The sequence below is a fragment of the Mastigoproctus giganteus genome, chromosome 2 (assembly GCF_048544385.1).
Source record: "Mastigoproctus giganteus isolate SK-2022 chromosome 2, ASM4854438v1, whole genome shotgun sequence".
Classification (NCBI taxonomy): domain Eukaryota; kingdom Metazoa; phylum Arthropoda; class Arachnida; order Uropygi; family Thelyphonidae; genus Mastigoproctus; species Mastigoproctus giganteus.
In genome coordinates, this window is record NC_143576.1 from 163,792,783 (window position 1) to 163,810,067 (window position 17,285).

At 35.0% G+C, this 17,285-nt stretch overlaps 1 protein-coding gene across 2 annotated transcripts in view; it reads right to left on the reverse strand.

The window, feature by feature from the left end:
- LOC150089720 (eukaryotic translation initiation factor 4E-1A-like) overlaps window positions 1–17,285 on the reverse strand; it is a 145,419-nt gene that overhangs the window by 36,491 nt on the left and 91,643 nt on the right. For both annotated transcript variants that reach the window (XM_090368761.1, XM_090368760.1), the window contains exon 5: window positions 10,613–10,752. In XM_090368761.1, the coding sequence (XP_090224887.1) occupies window positions 10,613–10,752 (140 nt within the window). The remainder of the gene's footprint in view (window positions 1–10,612; window positions 10,753–17,285) is intronic.

Below are 17,285 nucleotides of genomic sequence, written 5' to 3' on the forward strand. Positions count from 1 at the left end.
ACCTTGGGAAAAACAGGATCAATATCCAAAATATTTGCTATTTGTGTTGCAGAATTAATAACATTTTCAAAATTCTGGTCTGTTCTATAATAACCTTTTAAATGATTTACAAGATGTTTAGTAACTGTTTCTATATTAAATGAAGAGTTCTGCATCATTTTACTGATGATGGCATTAATTTGGCTTAAAATATCATGCCAAATAATGATCGAGCAAAGAAATTTAAAAGAAGTCATTTTTTAAATAAGATTATTAGCTCGAGCTCTTCAAATGATATCTTTAGTATTATCATCAGTTATATCCAAGAGGTCTTGATAAATTTCCAAAATGTTAATTTTAAGAGGCTGTATTGCTTCTATTAGATTTTTCCATCTTGTATGTATAACACAAAAAAAAAAAAAAAAAAAAAAAAACAACTATCTCAAACGAAATTTTCACTGCATAGACTACTAAATCTAAAGAGTGAGCAGAACATGGTACAAAGAAGGGCTCTTGAATTTGCTTCAATAATTTTTTTGTTGGAGTTCGCTAATGTCTACCGTGCATATTTGCACCATTGTCGTATCCTTGACTGCGTAAATCCGAAATGTTAAGATTTAATGAATTTAAATGATTTGAAATAAATGTACATAATCCCTGGCCAGTGGTATCGTTGACAGAGCAAAATCCCAAAAAAATGTTGGTGAATTTCGGCAATGTTTTTATCAAGACACAAACCTGATAACAAGAGTTAATTGTCCTGTTAGGCTTATATCTGGAGTTGTATCAAGAATTAAAGAATAATATTTTGTGTTTTTAACCATTTCTAAAATATTTTGTTTTATACCTTTGGAAATTATATGAATTCTTTCATTCTGTATATTATCTCCCAAATAATGTGCATTTTTTTGGGATGTTTGAATGATACGTAAATGTTCCGACATTATTGAATCAAATTTAGCAATGGTTTCTACTTATTTTAGAAAGTTACCATTGTCCTTATCATATAAATTTTTGGAATAACCTCTAAAAGCAATACACTGCCCTGATAAATCCTGTATTATGTATATTAAATGTTCAATAACTGATTGCCAATATTTTTTCTCGGCGTCGTATAGTCTGTTCTATTACGTCAATCGTACATTTATTACTTAAAGACAGTTTGAGTTCGCAATACTTTACTATTTTTAATATGGAGGGCACTTCTCTTATGTCTTCTTAGTATATGTGATAAATGTTGAAATCATTAAAGCCATATTCACTGCTAAACTGTGATTTTTGATTATCAAATAGCCTACAATAGTAGCAAAAAACAGAATCTCGCGATTTCGAGTATATAAAATAATTTCTTTTGAATTTTTCCTTCTAATTACAACTGTTTTTATCAGTTTGTGTCCATCATGCAACCTTTTGTTCGTTACGTAGCGTAACACGAGGGGTACCGTTACAGAATTGGAGCTTTTCTGTGAAAAAAATAAAAAAAAATAATAATAATAAAAAAAAAAAAAAATATATATATATATATATATATATTTTAATATTCAACTAATTGAACCCAAATGCCACCTCCTTGATGAGCCACCCGTGTGCGAGGCACACCCCGAAACACCTGCACTCGGCGGTCCTGAATGCACCTTCTCCTTGGCTTCATTTTCAGTGCTGGAGCATGTCATAAGGTGTTCATTAACTCCTCAAAGCATATAAATGCATGATTCAACCACTTGGTGGCAGCAGTCAGTCTGAATTAGACTGTGTTTAATAGGAAGTTTAATGTTTAATTACGTATTGTGCCACATTTTAATGAACAGTGATTTGCATCAAATTTGGTTTCAAATTAGGAAAAGGTGCAACAGAAAACCACAAAATGTTAAAAGAGCTTTTGGAAAAGATGCCACGTATTATTCAAAGACATTTCTGTAATTTGCAAAGTTTAAATTGGTCTACTTTCCTGTTAAGATGATCCTCACTCTGTCCACCCTTCAAATTGAAACACCAATTCAATTGCTTATGTTCATGATCTAATCAGGAGTAATCAACTTATTCAAATTAAACTACGAAATTGCTAGCAAAATTGGTACTTCTTATGGGAGATATCAATCAATTTTAATGAGATGGGACTGAGACAATCAGAATATATTAACACAGAAAGTGATGAATGCTGATATATTCCATTTAATGCAAACTGGATAGCATATAATTCTTCAGAGAGTATGCTATACTCAACTGGAAAGGACCTTTGAGACTACATGTGATGGGAATACAGCTGCTATAAGTTATGAATTCTCCATGATTTGGCATTTCATAGAGAAGTGAACAGATACATAAAATTTAAAGCTGCCATATATTGTATAATGATACTAAATTTTGAAAGACACTAGCAAATTTTCTTTATAACATGTTTGCCTCTAGGGTTTTAGCAGTCTTTTTGAATTACACAAGGTATTCAAAAGTTGATGGACCCAATTCAGACCTTGAATTTCATTGTAGGTATATTTCAAATAACCTATATATGACTGGGGCTTAGAACCATCCATACATATTAGGAGTTTCCTAGTGCATTCCTAGTGTGATTAGCATTTAGCTGTTGGATATTATGTGATGCAATGGTATTTTTTTGACTACTGAGTAAAGTATAGATCAATGTCTAGCTCATATCTATCCCGTGGGGGGGGGTGGCATATTTGCATTTTCCTGGATTTTGTTGAGATTAATTTTCCATTTATGTACTATTTCTTGAAAGTGGATCCCAGCAGCCTAGATCCATAGTGTTTGCCAAAGATACACCCGACAGGGGTGGGACGGAAGTCTTCTTATTTATAGCATATTGGCAGGGTAGGCTTTGTCTTTTGAGGTAAAGTAGGAGGGGGTCATGTGCTTCTATGTACAACTGTGAACTGGCAATATTCTATGGCATCTAGTGCAGATTGAATGTCACTGTGTTGGTTAGTGTTTAGACAATGAGAATATGCTTTTTAGCTCTCTCTCTCTCTCTCTCTCTCTCTCTCTCTCTCTCTCACACACACACACACAAGTTCCATGACTGGATTAGAGCATAGTACAAATTCAAGTGCACTATAACTATCATATGTAGTTACTGGAATGAGTAGCAGTGCTATAAGAGAGAAGTCACTTTTTTTTTGCACAGATTACAAGTATTAAACAGCAAAAATATCTCAAAATACAGCAGATATAATAAACAAGTGCTTTTTTTAATGCATAGCTCCCTGTCATTAATGGTCATGCACCAAGCTGCATGACTATTAATATGGATCTTTGTTATTATGTGCAAGAAACTGAAAAAGATTTCCTTCATTCTCTTCAAGATGAGCACGTACATTCAGACACCAGAAGATGCATTCAGACACCAGTATATGCTCTGGGAAATCAAGTGTTTTTGTATTGTCAGCAATTATTTATTTATTTTTTTCTACCTGTAACACAAATTACAATGTAAACAAACTGAACTACATGAGCACCTATAACACAAGTGATGGGTTATGAATTCTCCATGATTTGGCATTTCATAGAGAAGTGAACAGATACATAAAATTTAAAGCTGCCATATATTGTATAATGATACTAAATTTTGCAAGACACTAGCAAATTTTCTTTATAACATGTTTGCCTCTAGGGTTTTAGCAGTCTTTTTGAATTACACAAGGTATTCACAAGTTACTGGACCAAAAATTCAGACCTTGAATTTCATTGTAGGTATACTTCAAATAACCTATAGTAAAATGCATATAAATCCTATATCACTGGTCAGGGAACAGTACTTTGAAATACACTGCAATACCAATCAACCTTGAAGGGAGTCTTCCTTGCTTATGCCATCCATGGGCAAATTCCATACAAAAAAAATTGGTACTGATATATAGAATAAGCGAATATTTCAAGTATTAAACAGCAAAAATATCTCAAAATACAGATACTCTCTCTTTGGCAAATATGTGCAGTTATATACAATAAACAACAAGTGCTTGTTTTAATACATAACTCATTGTCGAATACTCGCTCATATTTTCTAATACAGTAATACCCCGACTTACGCTACCCCGACTTACGCGAACTCGGAGTTACGCGGTTCCTGATTTTTTCGTTTGGCAACGCTGCCGCCCACTATCTTCAAGGTCGTTTTTCATATGTTATCGATATACGGTGCGACGGCGGAGAATGAGAGCGAAAGATGAACAAAATTCAACTTTGTTGCTTTTATGTTTTTTATATCAGTGAAGGGGAAACACATTTCACCATAATAACGTAAAAACCAACACAATTCCAGCTATCGGTATAATCGCAAATGCAATTAGATCGAGTTTACTACCAGTTTATAACAGATTTCACTAGCAGAAACGCAACTGGATTTTTATTGTTTTATGGTAGTAACCCCTAGAAATGTGAGGTGTTAATAGTGTATCTCTGCCTTTATGGTGTTGTTTATTCAGTTGCTACATGCGCGCAGCTTTGTTTATGCGTATCAAGCGTGCCTCCTCGTTTTGTAATTGTGCTTTATTCCCTAAAAATGAGTAAAATACTTAATTAAAAGGTGTGAAAAGGAAGCGTCCTGGTGAAGACACTGCAGATTCAGAGAGAAAAAGAAAAGCAATTATCGATAAACAGAGGCGGACTGGGTCAAAAATTCTTACCCGGGAAAATTTATAGTGGCCTCATACTATGGTTTATGGCCAAGATCACACTGGCCCACGGGGTTTCCCCGGTAAGGCTTATGGCCAGTCCGCCTCTGTCGATAGAGGAAAAAAATATGAAATTGTGAAACGCTTTGAGCGAAATGAAAGACCATGTGATATTGCACGTGCTACAGGCCTAAATAAAGCAACGGCGAAAAGCACATGACAATTGCAAACTTGACAGGTTGAAAATTGAAAAGGGCTCAATTGTAAAGGGCTTAAAAATTTTAGAAAACATAGACTCCAACGAAGAACGCGTTATAGCTACAAAGCAAGGAATAAAAAAATTATTAGCTTGCTACGAAGAAATTCTGCGTGAAAAAAAGAACGCGCTGTGTCGTCAGACGAATTTGTTAGATTTTATGAAGCCATCGACATCGAAATAACTTTTTAACGTAAGTCATTTGTTTTTTTAATACATATTTTGTATTAATATGTATAAAGAACTGCAATTTTATTAATATTTTTTTTCTAAACTAGTGTTTTTGTTAGTCCTTGGTCCCAATTAAGCAAAATTTATATGTATTTATATGCAAAGTTGTACCCCGACTTACGCGAATTCGACTTACGCGATTTTCGTCGGACCCACCTATCGCGTAACTTCGGGGTATTACTGTACTTAAAAATCTGACAACCAATAACTGGAAATATTGAAATATGGCTCTCATTGTTTGCATTAGAGCACTACTGTGCCATTCAAAATTCATACGGATTTCATGTGTTGCTCACTGATCCATATGGAGGAACACGTTTATATGGTGCTTTAATTTGACCAGTACCATGGTGTCTGAAATACTCTACTATCCAAGCAAGGATAGTAGAGTATTTCAGACTCATCTAAGAAAATCAAATTAACTTACCATTTAACACAACTCTGTGAACTGTGGCAATTTCTGCACAAACCAATTCTGTTCACTTCCAATTTTAATCAGTCAGCATATTTTTGGACCATCTTATATGTAATGAGTTAATGAAAATGCTATTAACTGCTCATGCTATGTTGACTAATACACGAAAAAGAGTCCATATTATGAAAGGTGAAGGAGTTAATAATAAAAATACCGATATTCTGCTCATATTAAAACAGTTGGGATTATATACTTCCTTCAGATTTATAAAAATCTGAATTAACAGTCAAATAAGACCACTTTCAACAAGTGCATGTTGCAGGTACTTTAAAAAAAAATCATTTGTTTCTAAATAGCTAAAAAAACAAAGACTATAGAGATAAATGAGAACTTTAATACGGTACGGCTGTGTGTACAAAAACCAGATGTAAATATTGCTATAAAAGCAGCAGCAACATAAATTATAATAATACCATTTTCCATAGTTTTTAAGAAACAATAGGAAATGTTATGAGTTCAGTAATATTATGAGTATTGCGTTATAAGAGGTTATCCTAAAAACAGATGACTGTATGTGCCCCCCCCTCTCTTCTCTGTGTGTGTGTGTTAATCTGACAAACTGCCAGTTTGATAATGCTGTTCAGGGGAACATTTTTAATTCTTGTACTGTATGGGACCCCATATTCAAAATCCTGAAATCTGAAAAGGTTTGACAAAACTTAAAATCTGCTGCACTTTCCTGTGACTGATAGTGCATTGTCATGTATCTTTTGACCATTCCTTGATGAATGGTTAAAAATTATTTATTTATTATTATTTTTTAAAAATTCTTTTCTGGTGATAACTAGAAAATGCAAAAGACAAATTTTATGACAAATAACATTCCTATTAAATACAGTGCAACCTGATATCACGCCTTGCTATACCACAGTTTCGGATATAATTCCAGTGATCAAGTCCAAAAAGAGAATATAAAAAATAATGCAGTTTATGGCACACAAATTTCACAATCGACACCATCTACAATAGCAAACTTATACCTCCCATAGGACGAATTAGTTAACACATTCACTGCTTCCCGAATGCAAATATGTGGCTTTGGATTTTAATCCACTTCCTAAAAGTATGTATAAAGTAAGTAAGATTATTACTAAATACATTACCACTCTTATACCATGTGAAATTAATAATACAGTTTATTAAGCTATTTGCCTAAACTACTAAACATTAAGGTAATATTTCAGGTCTCTTACCAATACCCATCATCAGACCGTATTGCTGACAGACTCCTGTTGTTATGTTTGTTATTTTGGTTTTTAGGAGCATTAGCAACTAAGGCCATATTGCTCCGGGGATATGCGGTGGTCATTCCCTGACCTTTCCACATCCTCTGTATTCGGTGGTCATGGGCTCGAACCCTGGTCTAATCAAGAAGCATGTGGTATGCACTGCTGCTCTTGCCCACATGGCTACGGAGGCGCCAAACAGACTCCTCTTGCCGATGCTCCCTGAAATGGGTATGCACACCAGGTTTCTGGGAGCAATCGGCAAGAGGAGTCTGTCAGCAATACAGTCTGATGATGTGTATTGGCAAGATACCTGAAACATTACCTTAATGTATAATAGTTGAGGCGAATAGCTTAATAAACTATATAATTAATTTCACATGGTAATATATTTAGTAATAATCTTAAAAGAAAACAACCACGTAATGTCCTTCCCTAACTATAAAGTAAGTATAAAAGTTCTAAAAGTATTGTAATCCACTAAGTGGATTACATACTTACTTTTAGAATTTTTACTTCCAATTTGACAGAAGAAAAATCAAACATTTTTTTAAAAACAATTTTCACCAGAGGCTGATTAATTCAGCCACAGTGAAAAGGAAGCCCAAAAATGTTTTTGCCCTTTCCAAAAAAAAGGGCAAAAACATTTTTGACCTGGGATTGAGTCAAGCCAGACTGACTCAAACCCAGGTCAAAAAGGTCATCTGAAAAGTCAGCACTGAAAGAGTTAATGAGTTGTTTCCAAATGTAGGGACCATTCCCTTGTGTGGTATATTCTGCCAACTAACAATTAAATTTTTTATAAATAACAAGATATCTATCCCAGAGTAGTTAGTTTAAATGCTTAGTTTTTTACTTCTCATCTCAGTTAGATATGCAATAATAATAAAAAAAAATAAATAAAAATAAACCATACGACACTGATTGCACATTGGAAAGATAAAAAAGTAAACATTTTTCCTCTGAGAGGGGAAGTGAGAACGAGGTACCTGTTGTAATATATTCATTATAAATTTTTGTGAACAACATGCAAGATCCTTTTCAAAGCTATGAAATCATGTGTAGAATGGCAAAAAATGATAAAGGCATAATGCAAAGTGTGTCCTGGAATTCACATAACAAAGGGGCAGTTGTCACACCAAAAGTTATTTTTTCCTGTAATGAAATTTCTATTTCATTAGAGGAAATTTTCATTTTCCTGTAGTGAAAATTACAGGAAAATTACAAATGATTTTCTTCCACATTCTTCCTTTTAAAGTTAAAATTTGACAATGTAATTGTTGGTTAATTAAAACTTTACATTGCAATTGGTCTGACTTCAGAAAGCACTGCTGTCCAACTCTGCTTAGCATTGATATATCATACAATTTATTTATTGAAAGAATCTTACATCTTTCTGAAAAGAAATGCAGTATTCAATGTTAGTACATTTTATTCTATAATTAAGCTTCGTTACTTTGAGGTATCCAATGGAAATTAAAAAGGGAGATAAGTTTTGTTTGCTAACGAAAATAACTCACTACAGCATAGCCAAGTAAAAATATCACCTTTCATAAAAGAGCTCAGTATGTCTTTTAGTCATTGCCACTCCCACCCAGCAATTATTTCTTCCCTCACTCTCACAAAGGGAGAATTTGGATCAATTATGTCAACACATGCAAGCAGATATTTTGTTTAACATGGCTGCAAATGAAACAGACAAATTTTTATAGTGTGATTCCTTGAGGTAAAAGCTGACCCATGTCACAAATACAGAAAATAAAATTATAATATAAAAAAATTCTTTTTCTTTTGGTATTGAAAACAAGATAAATACAAACATATTCATTGCATAGCTAATGCAGACAGTTTACATGTTTGCTAGCAAAAAAACGATATGCACTCATTGCTCCCAATTCACAGTCCTATGGAGTGAGCAGAAAAAGAGCAGCTTAATATATGGAAATTAACACATTAAATTGCTTACAATAAAAAAGCTTATTTAAGTAATTGCATATTCATATTAAATATAAGAAAAAACTAGGTAAATTTTATTTCAGGTTAACGTGTGTTAAAATATATAAAAGATAAATAACTAAAGTTCTTAATATAACATTTTATTATTTATTGCATGTATTGTAATTTCTCTTGCTACGGACCCAAAATGCAGAAAGCCCCTCATTCCAAACTTTCTGGATAAGGGGTACTGTATATTACTTTTTTTTTGTTTTGTTTGCTTTATGAAAAATACCACAAAGTGAAAAAGACTGATGTAGTTAGCAGAGTGTGCACAGTTCATTTTTAATATTTTGAAACATTCTCAAAGAAAAGGAAAAATGGCATGAAATATTTTAATGTCCATTTTCAGTAGGAAAGCAGACCACAGTGACCAGACATATAGGGTGGCATCAAAATGTTAAAGCATTTAAATGTTTTCTAAGAAATTCATTTATTCATTATTTGTTACAAATATGAATTTTTCAGGCTCAAATTCTTGGAAAACATTCTTATTTTACATGTTCAATATATCCTCCATTTTGATGAATAAGTTCATGAAAGAAGACACCAATGTTTTTAATAATGCAGAGACCATGTTTTCATCAATTTTGTGATGCAAATGAATAATTATGGCTCTGAAGCCATGAGTATAGCAGGATTCCTGCCAAACATTTCTCTTTAAGGAAATTCGACATCACGGTCACATAGGTTCAATTCTGAACTCAGAGGTGCCAAAAATACTTGCAGTTGTGACAACTGAGAAAATGCTATGATGATATGTGAGGATCAAACATGGTGTGCAAAAATTAAAACACAATATTTACTGTATATGACATGCCACCTTCTTGCATAAATCACAGGTGCCACTGTCAGTTAGAAGTTTTGTTGAAGAACCTTGAACTGACAGGACTACCCACAGACACTTCCCCCTCCATGGCTACTTTTTTTCATGAAGCTGGAGGGCAGGTTCTGTTACCCAAAATGGTTCTGCTTGTTCACAGTCTTATCCAAATGAAAATAAGCTTCAATGGAGAACAAAGTGTGTGTACACTGCATTTCTCCCTTCTACCCATACAGCAAACTGAATTCTCCTCTGCTTTTCATTTTTGGAAAGTTTATGCAGTGCTATAATAGAAACATTTTCCAATGCAACTGAATAATTCATTAAACAGAATGCTTACTTTTGTTGTTGACTTTTCTGAAAACACTTTCAAGAAAATGTTGAAACATTTTCTTGAAAATAAACACTGGTCACATGAGACCATTTTTGTTCTTTTACACAGCTTCCTCTTCAAACTGCTAGGATAGACAAAGTTTCATATTTCTTACAGGTGCCTCATGAGTTATGAAGAAAAAAAGTTCAGTTCTAGATTTTAATTTTGTATCACAAAAAAATTCATCAGGATAGATACTGATTTAGCACAGATTTCTCATTTCTCCACTAGAAAGGGAAGAGACACATATTCAAGCTTTATTAATTTCTACATGCATATTAATAATAAAAACAAAAAAATCATACACTATCAGGATTTTTCAAAATTTTTTCTAGTATGTCTTGTATTTTTATTGTTTAGAGCTTGTTTATTCCCAATTTTTCAACCCTGAATATCCCCCACTCTGCATGAACAAATGTTGTGCAATACTTTAAGCAAACTCATCCTGGGAAAATAACCTAAGAGCTTTTTCATACTTTAATTAGCTATTTTAGAACAGATCGAACATCTTATTTGACAAATCAATTAATTTTATGAAGTCTAAAACATTTAGTGAAAGATTACAGTAATTTAGAAAGATATTAAGCAATTTTTGATAATACTGAATATACTGTTATTACCCAATTTTCATAATACCCTCTGTGTGTTCCACTTCTCCTGTCCACACGCCAATTTTGTCACCCTTTTGCCTGACCTGGACTACAGCACCACAGACATCTTTACTGTGTTCATCAAAGGCTTCTCCTATTAGACATAAAAGCTGCAAAATTAACCAAAACCAATTATGCTTACAGCTTCTGAGAATGAAGTTACAAAAATAATTATCAGAATCACTATTTTAAACTTCACAATATAAGATAAATAGTGATATTATTTATATTCCCATGAATTCTACTGTCTTACTAATCAAATATTAAAAATAGCAAAAGCTTCTTTTTTGAAGAGATGGGTTAATTAATAAGAATCTCTTGCTAATTTTAATGTGTGTCCATAAAAGACAAGTTCCTATTTTAAAATTTAATTATGCCACAACCACAAAAAAATTCAAAAACACGTGGACATGTGTTTTTGTAATGGGCGGCACCCGGAACGTCAGTTCATCTCTGCCTCGTATCTCTGTGAAGAACAGTACCACTGTAGAAGGGCCAGAAATGAGTAGTGTATGTTTATGTGTATTATGTGTACAACCAAAAGACAATGAAGTGTGCAAATTATTATGAAACTCCAAAAGTTTATGTTCTTCAGTATGCCGTTCAATATACCTCGGTGTGTGTGTGTGTGTGTGTGTGTGTGTGTGTGTGTGTGTGTGTGTGTGTGTGTGTGTGTGTGTGTGTGTGTGTTGTTATTTTTTTGTTATTTTAGTTTTTAGGAGCATTAGCAACTAAGGCCATATTGCTCCGGGATATGCGGTGGTCATCCATGACCTTTCCGCATCCTCCGTATTTGGTGGTGACGGGCTCGAACCCCGGTCTAATCAAGAAGCGTGTGCTACGCACTGCTGCTCCTTCCCACCTGGCTATGGAGGCGCCCCTTGTGTGTGTGTGTGTGTGTGTGTGCGCGCGCGCACCCTTAGTGGCCCTTAGAATGTCAAGGTGAAATTTCACTTCACACCATGTCTGGACCTGCATATCAACACACAGTTTTGATATCCTTAGTTATCCTTCTGCAAAGAGTTTCAATGTTAGTAACAGGTGTTCTGTACGTAATCTTGAGGTACCTACATAGGAAGAAGTATAAGGGTGCAATGTCAGGGGAGCGTGGAGGCTAGGTGATTGGTCTATCATTGCCCATCCAACTACGGAAATGTTTCATCCGGAAAATGACAAACAGTTGCACTTCAGCGTGCAGGTGCACCATCCTATTGAAAAATGATGAATGGTTACAACTCTTCCAGCTGAGGAATCACAGACTGCTGTAGCATGTCAAAATAAATGTTTCCTGTGATGCTCTTCTCACAAAAGAAAAATGGACCTATCACACTATCATGCATGAGCCCACACCAAACATTTAACTTGGAGATATCACAAATATCATGCAGGTTCTTAGAACCCCTGTATCCAAATGTGGCAATTCACATGTCAAGATATGTGAAAAGTGACTTCATCAGTCAAAGAAAAAAGCAGAGAAAAGCAGCTTCTTTAGGTTGTCTTCATCAATTGAAGCCAGCATGGAACAAGCAAATGCATAGCACTGAGAAGGTTATTTTGCTGCAAAGCTTGGGAAACTTACACTATGTATGCATAAAAACAATCACTTATGCACAACTTTATGGATTGTTGAATTTGGTAACTTCAGTTACCAAAATCAACAATCCACAAAGTTGAAGATGAATCCGTTTGTGTGGGGTAAGGTCTCTCAAAACTGGAAGGTGGAATGTGATGTGCTATCATCAGCAAAACTACGGATAGCATTTCCAGTCAATGGAAGGTCATGCAGTTCACGCGAAGCACAACAAATTGACTTTTGGGGACTGCACTCGAATGCTGCTTGGACATTTTCAATGATTTCTTGAGACACGTGTAAAAGAGGTAATGAGTGGGAGAAAGAATTGAATCTTGGAGAAGACTTTCATTATTAGAGAAGTCAGAAGACAGAGCCATCTACCATCATCTGCAGCAAGTGGTCAGAGAGAAATCCATTTTTAAGCAAGTCAATCACACTTCCTGTTGCTCAAAAATTCTGACCCACCTCCAGATAATTGGTTTCGAGTGAAAATCCTTTTTGTATTGACAGCAATAATTTCGTTGCACAGCCATTACAGATTTTGACTCAGCAAAACACATGAAACATTCAGCCTTTTCTTGTAGCATTACCATTTTTATACATTTGTAAAAAAATTTTTGCAGTTTAATAATAATTTGCATTGCTCTGTGTCCTTTGGATGTGATATGATTAAATTTTAAAACAGGAACAAGATTTTAAAGACACTGTACTAAATTAGAAGATAAATTACAAAAATCTACCAAAAAACAAAAAAACAGTTTTTATAAACACCTGACATTATAACACATATCTTTGAGTACTTCCATGCTTAATTAATACCTGTTCACACTTTTTTTTTAAATGAAAACCCCAAGCATGAGAGGTATTAGAACCTATAGTACTTAGTACTGTGCATGGATTAAAGGTTGAGAAGACAAAAGAAGATACTTATAGGAAACTGTTAGGCTACCTCAGGACCCAGTACTCAGAAAAGGGTTTAAAGGAAATTAGGGAGTCAGGCAGAGGCCCATTTGACAGAAGCATACATTACATAGGTGGAGTTATTACTGGCCATATTGGATCGTAAGTGTGGTGGTGTAAGCTACAAGCTGCTATCAAATGTTACACTTTCGGGTATGATTTGGTCGTTTTCATTTTTTTGTATAAATTGTCACAAATCAAACCAACAGAGTGAGATTCAAATGTTGCCCACCTTAACAATAATATCATTATGAATTTTCTTTTTCGTAAAAGTAAGCTGAACTTTTTTTTTTTTTTTTTACTGTTTTGCTAATGAAGTTCACTTCCCTAGAAAAACAATCAAAAAGCCCACAAACGAACATTTTCAGAGATCAAAACCATCGGACGGTAGAAATCCCGTCAATAACCCCAGGAACTTTTACGGGCTTTTTTCACTCTGTGGCTGAGTTAGTCGGTCTCAGTTAAGGACAACAAAGTTTTATTTCCTAGAAATTCTAGTTATTAATATTAGTATTAGCTATATAGTGCAAGGAAGCCACAGGCTTTTGCTGTGCTGGAAAAAAAAAAAAAAAAAAAAAACAAAAGTAGATAAGAAAATACAAATTATGTACTTCCCCTCCTCACACAGGTAACTATCCTATACACAGGTAGCAATCTACAACTTGCTGACTAAATAAAAACTTCCTATGATCTAGTCTAAACCTCTTCCTTGTAATTTGAATTTATGGCCCCTAGTTCTGGAATTCTTTATGAGTAAAAATTCTGCCTTCATTCACATTACTAACCCTTTTCACAGCCTTATAAACCTCAATCAGGTTCCCTCTTTAAGGAGCCTGGTTGCCAAGCTCTGTAACCCACATAATCAGTCTTTCATTGTACGGCCTCCCTTTTCCCAATCTCACCATAGAAGTTGCTCTTCTTTGGTCCTTATCAAGAAGTTCATGTCTTTTTGCAGATGAGGTCTCCATGCTTGGACACATTATTCCAAATGCAGTCTTACAATTGCAGCCTGTTTACATTTAGAAAACTTCATACCTGCCAGTATCATAACTCGCAGTTCATTTTCTCCCTTTTATTGTTTTTAATTCAACCTCACCAAGTGTATAGGTTATTTTGGGGTTACTATTTCCCAAGTGTAAGGCCCTGCATTAAAACACAGGTATTCTTGAAACCTGTTCAAGTTATCCTGAAGGCGTGCTGCATGCCGCTGATCATTGACAACTGTCCCAATATTTACACAGTCTGCAAATTTTGACATCACATCCTTTATGCCTTTGTCGATGTCATTAGTGAAAATCAGAAACAACAATAGTCCAAGAAGTGATTCTGGGGGACCCCACTTCTGATGTTACATCGATCTGAAGAATATCCATTAATCACAACCCTCTGCCTTCTGATCTGCAGCCACCCTGCAATCCACCTTAGAATCTTTCCAGTAATCCCAACATGTTCCAGCTTATAAAGTAACCTCCCATGAGGGACTGAGTCAATAGCTTACCTGGGTAGTTAAACATGATTTTCCTCTTAACAAAACCATGCTGTGTACCCTTCAGAATGCCATTTCTATTTAAATGTCCCCGGATAACATGCTTGATCGTTGCCTCTAAGATTTTCTCTTTCTCTATCACTGAAGTCAGACTAACTGGTCTGCAGTTACTGACTTCACTCTTGAAACTGCCTTTATGTATGGCAAAAATATGATAAAATCAACTACAGGGGCATGTTTATGGTAAGAAGAAATTGTTCTGTGATAGAATTCACTTTGATGAAAAAGCAAAAAAAAAAAAAGTGTAGCACTGAAGTAATTCTTGAGGTACTTCTGGTACTCTTGGCAAAAGGACCAAGATAGAGTAGAACCTACAAAAACTTGTGGACTCAGGATATACAATTTTAATAGCCAGGTATCTTTTGGTATCTTTATAGCCAAGACCAAGGCTATAGAGATACCAAATTTCAAATACCAAATCTAAAGTTGTCTCATACACATTTTCCATATCAAAGAACACCATATGAGGTGCTCTTGTTTTAAGAAAACATCTTAGAAAGATGTTTCCAGTCTAATTTGATTAGTCCAATGTAGACTTGTTCATTCGGATGCCACAATGTATACTAGAGTTGTTGTTAGATTTGTTGGCACATCAGCAACTTAGGCTATAATAGAGAGAGAGAGAGGTCATTTGCTTCCAAATACCATACAAGACGAGTATTGACTTTCAATCCGGGAGAAAGCCAGGACAACAGTCAGTTGTAAATTTAGGATCTTTTCCTGGCTTAGAAAAGCAAGAACAATTGCCTTATGCCAGTAGTCCAGAAACTGCTCTTTGAGGATTCTATTGTACAGAAAGAGAAGATGATACAGAGCTTTTGGTGGAAAAGTTTAAACATTTCACATTTGAGGTCATCTGGTACAACTGCACCTGCCTTGGTAAGGATAAGAGCTGCTTTTAACTGTTGTACAATGAAATTCTTTTGATTTGAAGTGTGCCTGCTTTTCAATTTTTTTTTTTTCTTTTATACCAGAAACTCTGGCAAAGAAGATGATGTTGAACAGATGTTTAGAAAAAGTTTTCCTAAGAGCATTGGCTATTGCAGTTTAATCTGCACTTTCTCAGGGCTGGTTGTAAAATGGATCCAAGGATTCCTTTTGGCTCTGACAATGAACATAACATGCTTCAGAGAAGAATGTACATTTAAAGGACAGAAGATAGGCTGTGGTGGGATATCAAAAATACCCTCCAAGCTTTGTTTTGAGACTTTCTGCAGCTGTGCATTCTACATTCCACCACTGTTTTGGAAATGGTTTCCACCATTTCCGAAACCATGGAAAAGCAACTGCATCATAAGTTCATCAAGTGGCAATCAGATGAATTATTATGCAATTTTTTTCAGATGAAAATGGCAGAAACCAGGAACAGCTGAAAATGGTGGAAACCAGGTAGATGTTTTTGGAAGTACATATGTTTTTGGAAGTACAATTGTTACTACATGGACACTGCATCATTAATAGGCCATTAATTGACCGCAATAAGGTTAAACTCTACAAGTTGTTGGAAGGCATTCGAGTCAGGTTGCCCAATTTTCTACTGTGATAACCTCAAAGGAAGATCCAGTCTTCTACTCAATAATGAAGCTATTACAGGGATGTAACTGCTCCCATACGGGTTCTCCTCCATCTCCGATGTATGCAAAGGGAGGAGAGAAGAGTAGTAGACAGAAAGATCAATTGCTGAGAACATACAGGTAAGCAAGTAGAAGGTGTTATTTCCCATATTTAGAAGAGAGAGATCATTATCAGTGAGCACATACTCTGACATATCCCCTTCCACTACTGTTGACACTACCCCGGAGGATGCTGTGTCCATTAAAATCTCCAGAAGTACGGGACAGGGAAAGCAACTGCATAATAAGTTCGTGGTGGCAAACAGATTAAGCAGACCGCTAATAAAATTGCCGTTGCCTCTATGCGGTTGTGAGTAACAGCTGAAAATGGGTCTGGTTACACACAAGGATAGAAACTGCTACATGGGTAGGACCATCTCCATTTTTATCCTTAAGAGTGGTAGAAAGGTGGAATCATCATTAGCCTTTGAATACAACTCCTGCAAATTGGTTTATACTTTTGCAGGAGGACTTGATATCATTTACATTTCATCAGAATCTATGAAAATTCCACTATAGGAATTTAGCCATTATTTGTGCTTTGTGGATCTGTTGGTTGGCTTCTGAAGTGCTGAGCTTATTTTTTTCAGCCTTGGATTTTTATTTTTGAGTAAGAATAGACACTGTTCTATGTTCATTTCTTGGGTTTCTGATAGTGCTTCTTTAATGCTGGATTTTAGTAGTGCATCATTAGTAGGTACTGATATTGGAATGGCAGCTAACTGAGACTTGTGTGGGTTTTTGAGAAATCAGTAACATGGCAGGAAATAAGCATAAATGACTCTTTTGGCAGTTAATCATTTCTGTTTATGTCACAATTAAATACTTCCTCACAACCTTTTCAGCACACATTGGCTTATTACTATTTACTGGTTTTCACTACTTTTCTTGCCTTCTGGTATATGTTCAGCTCAGTCTTAGCCATTGTATTTCTTTTTCTTACTTCCACTT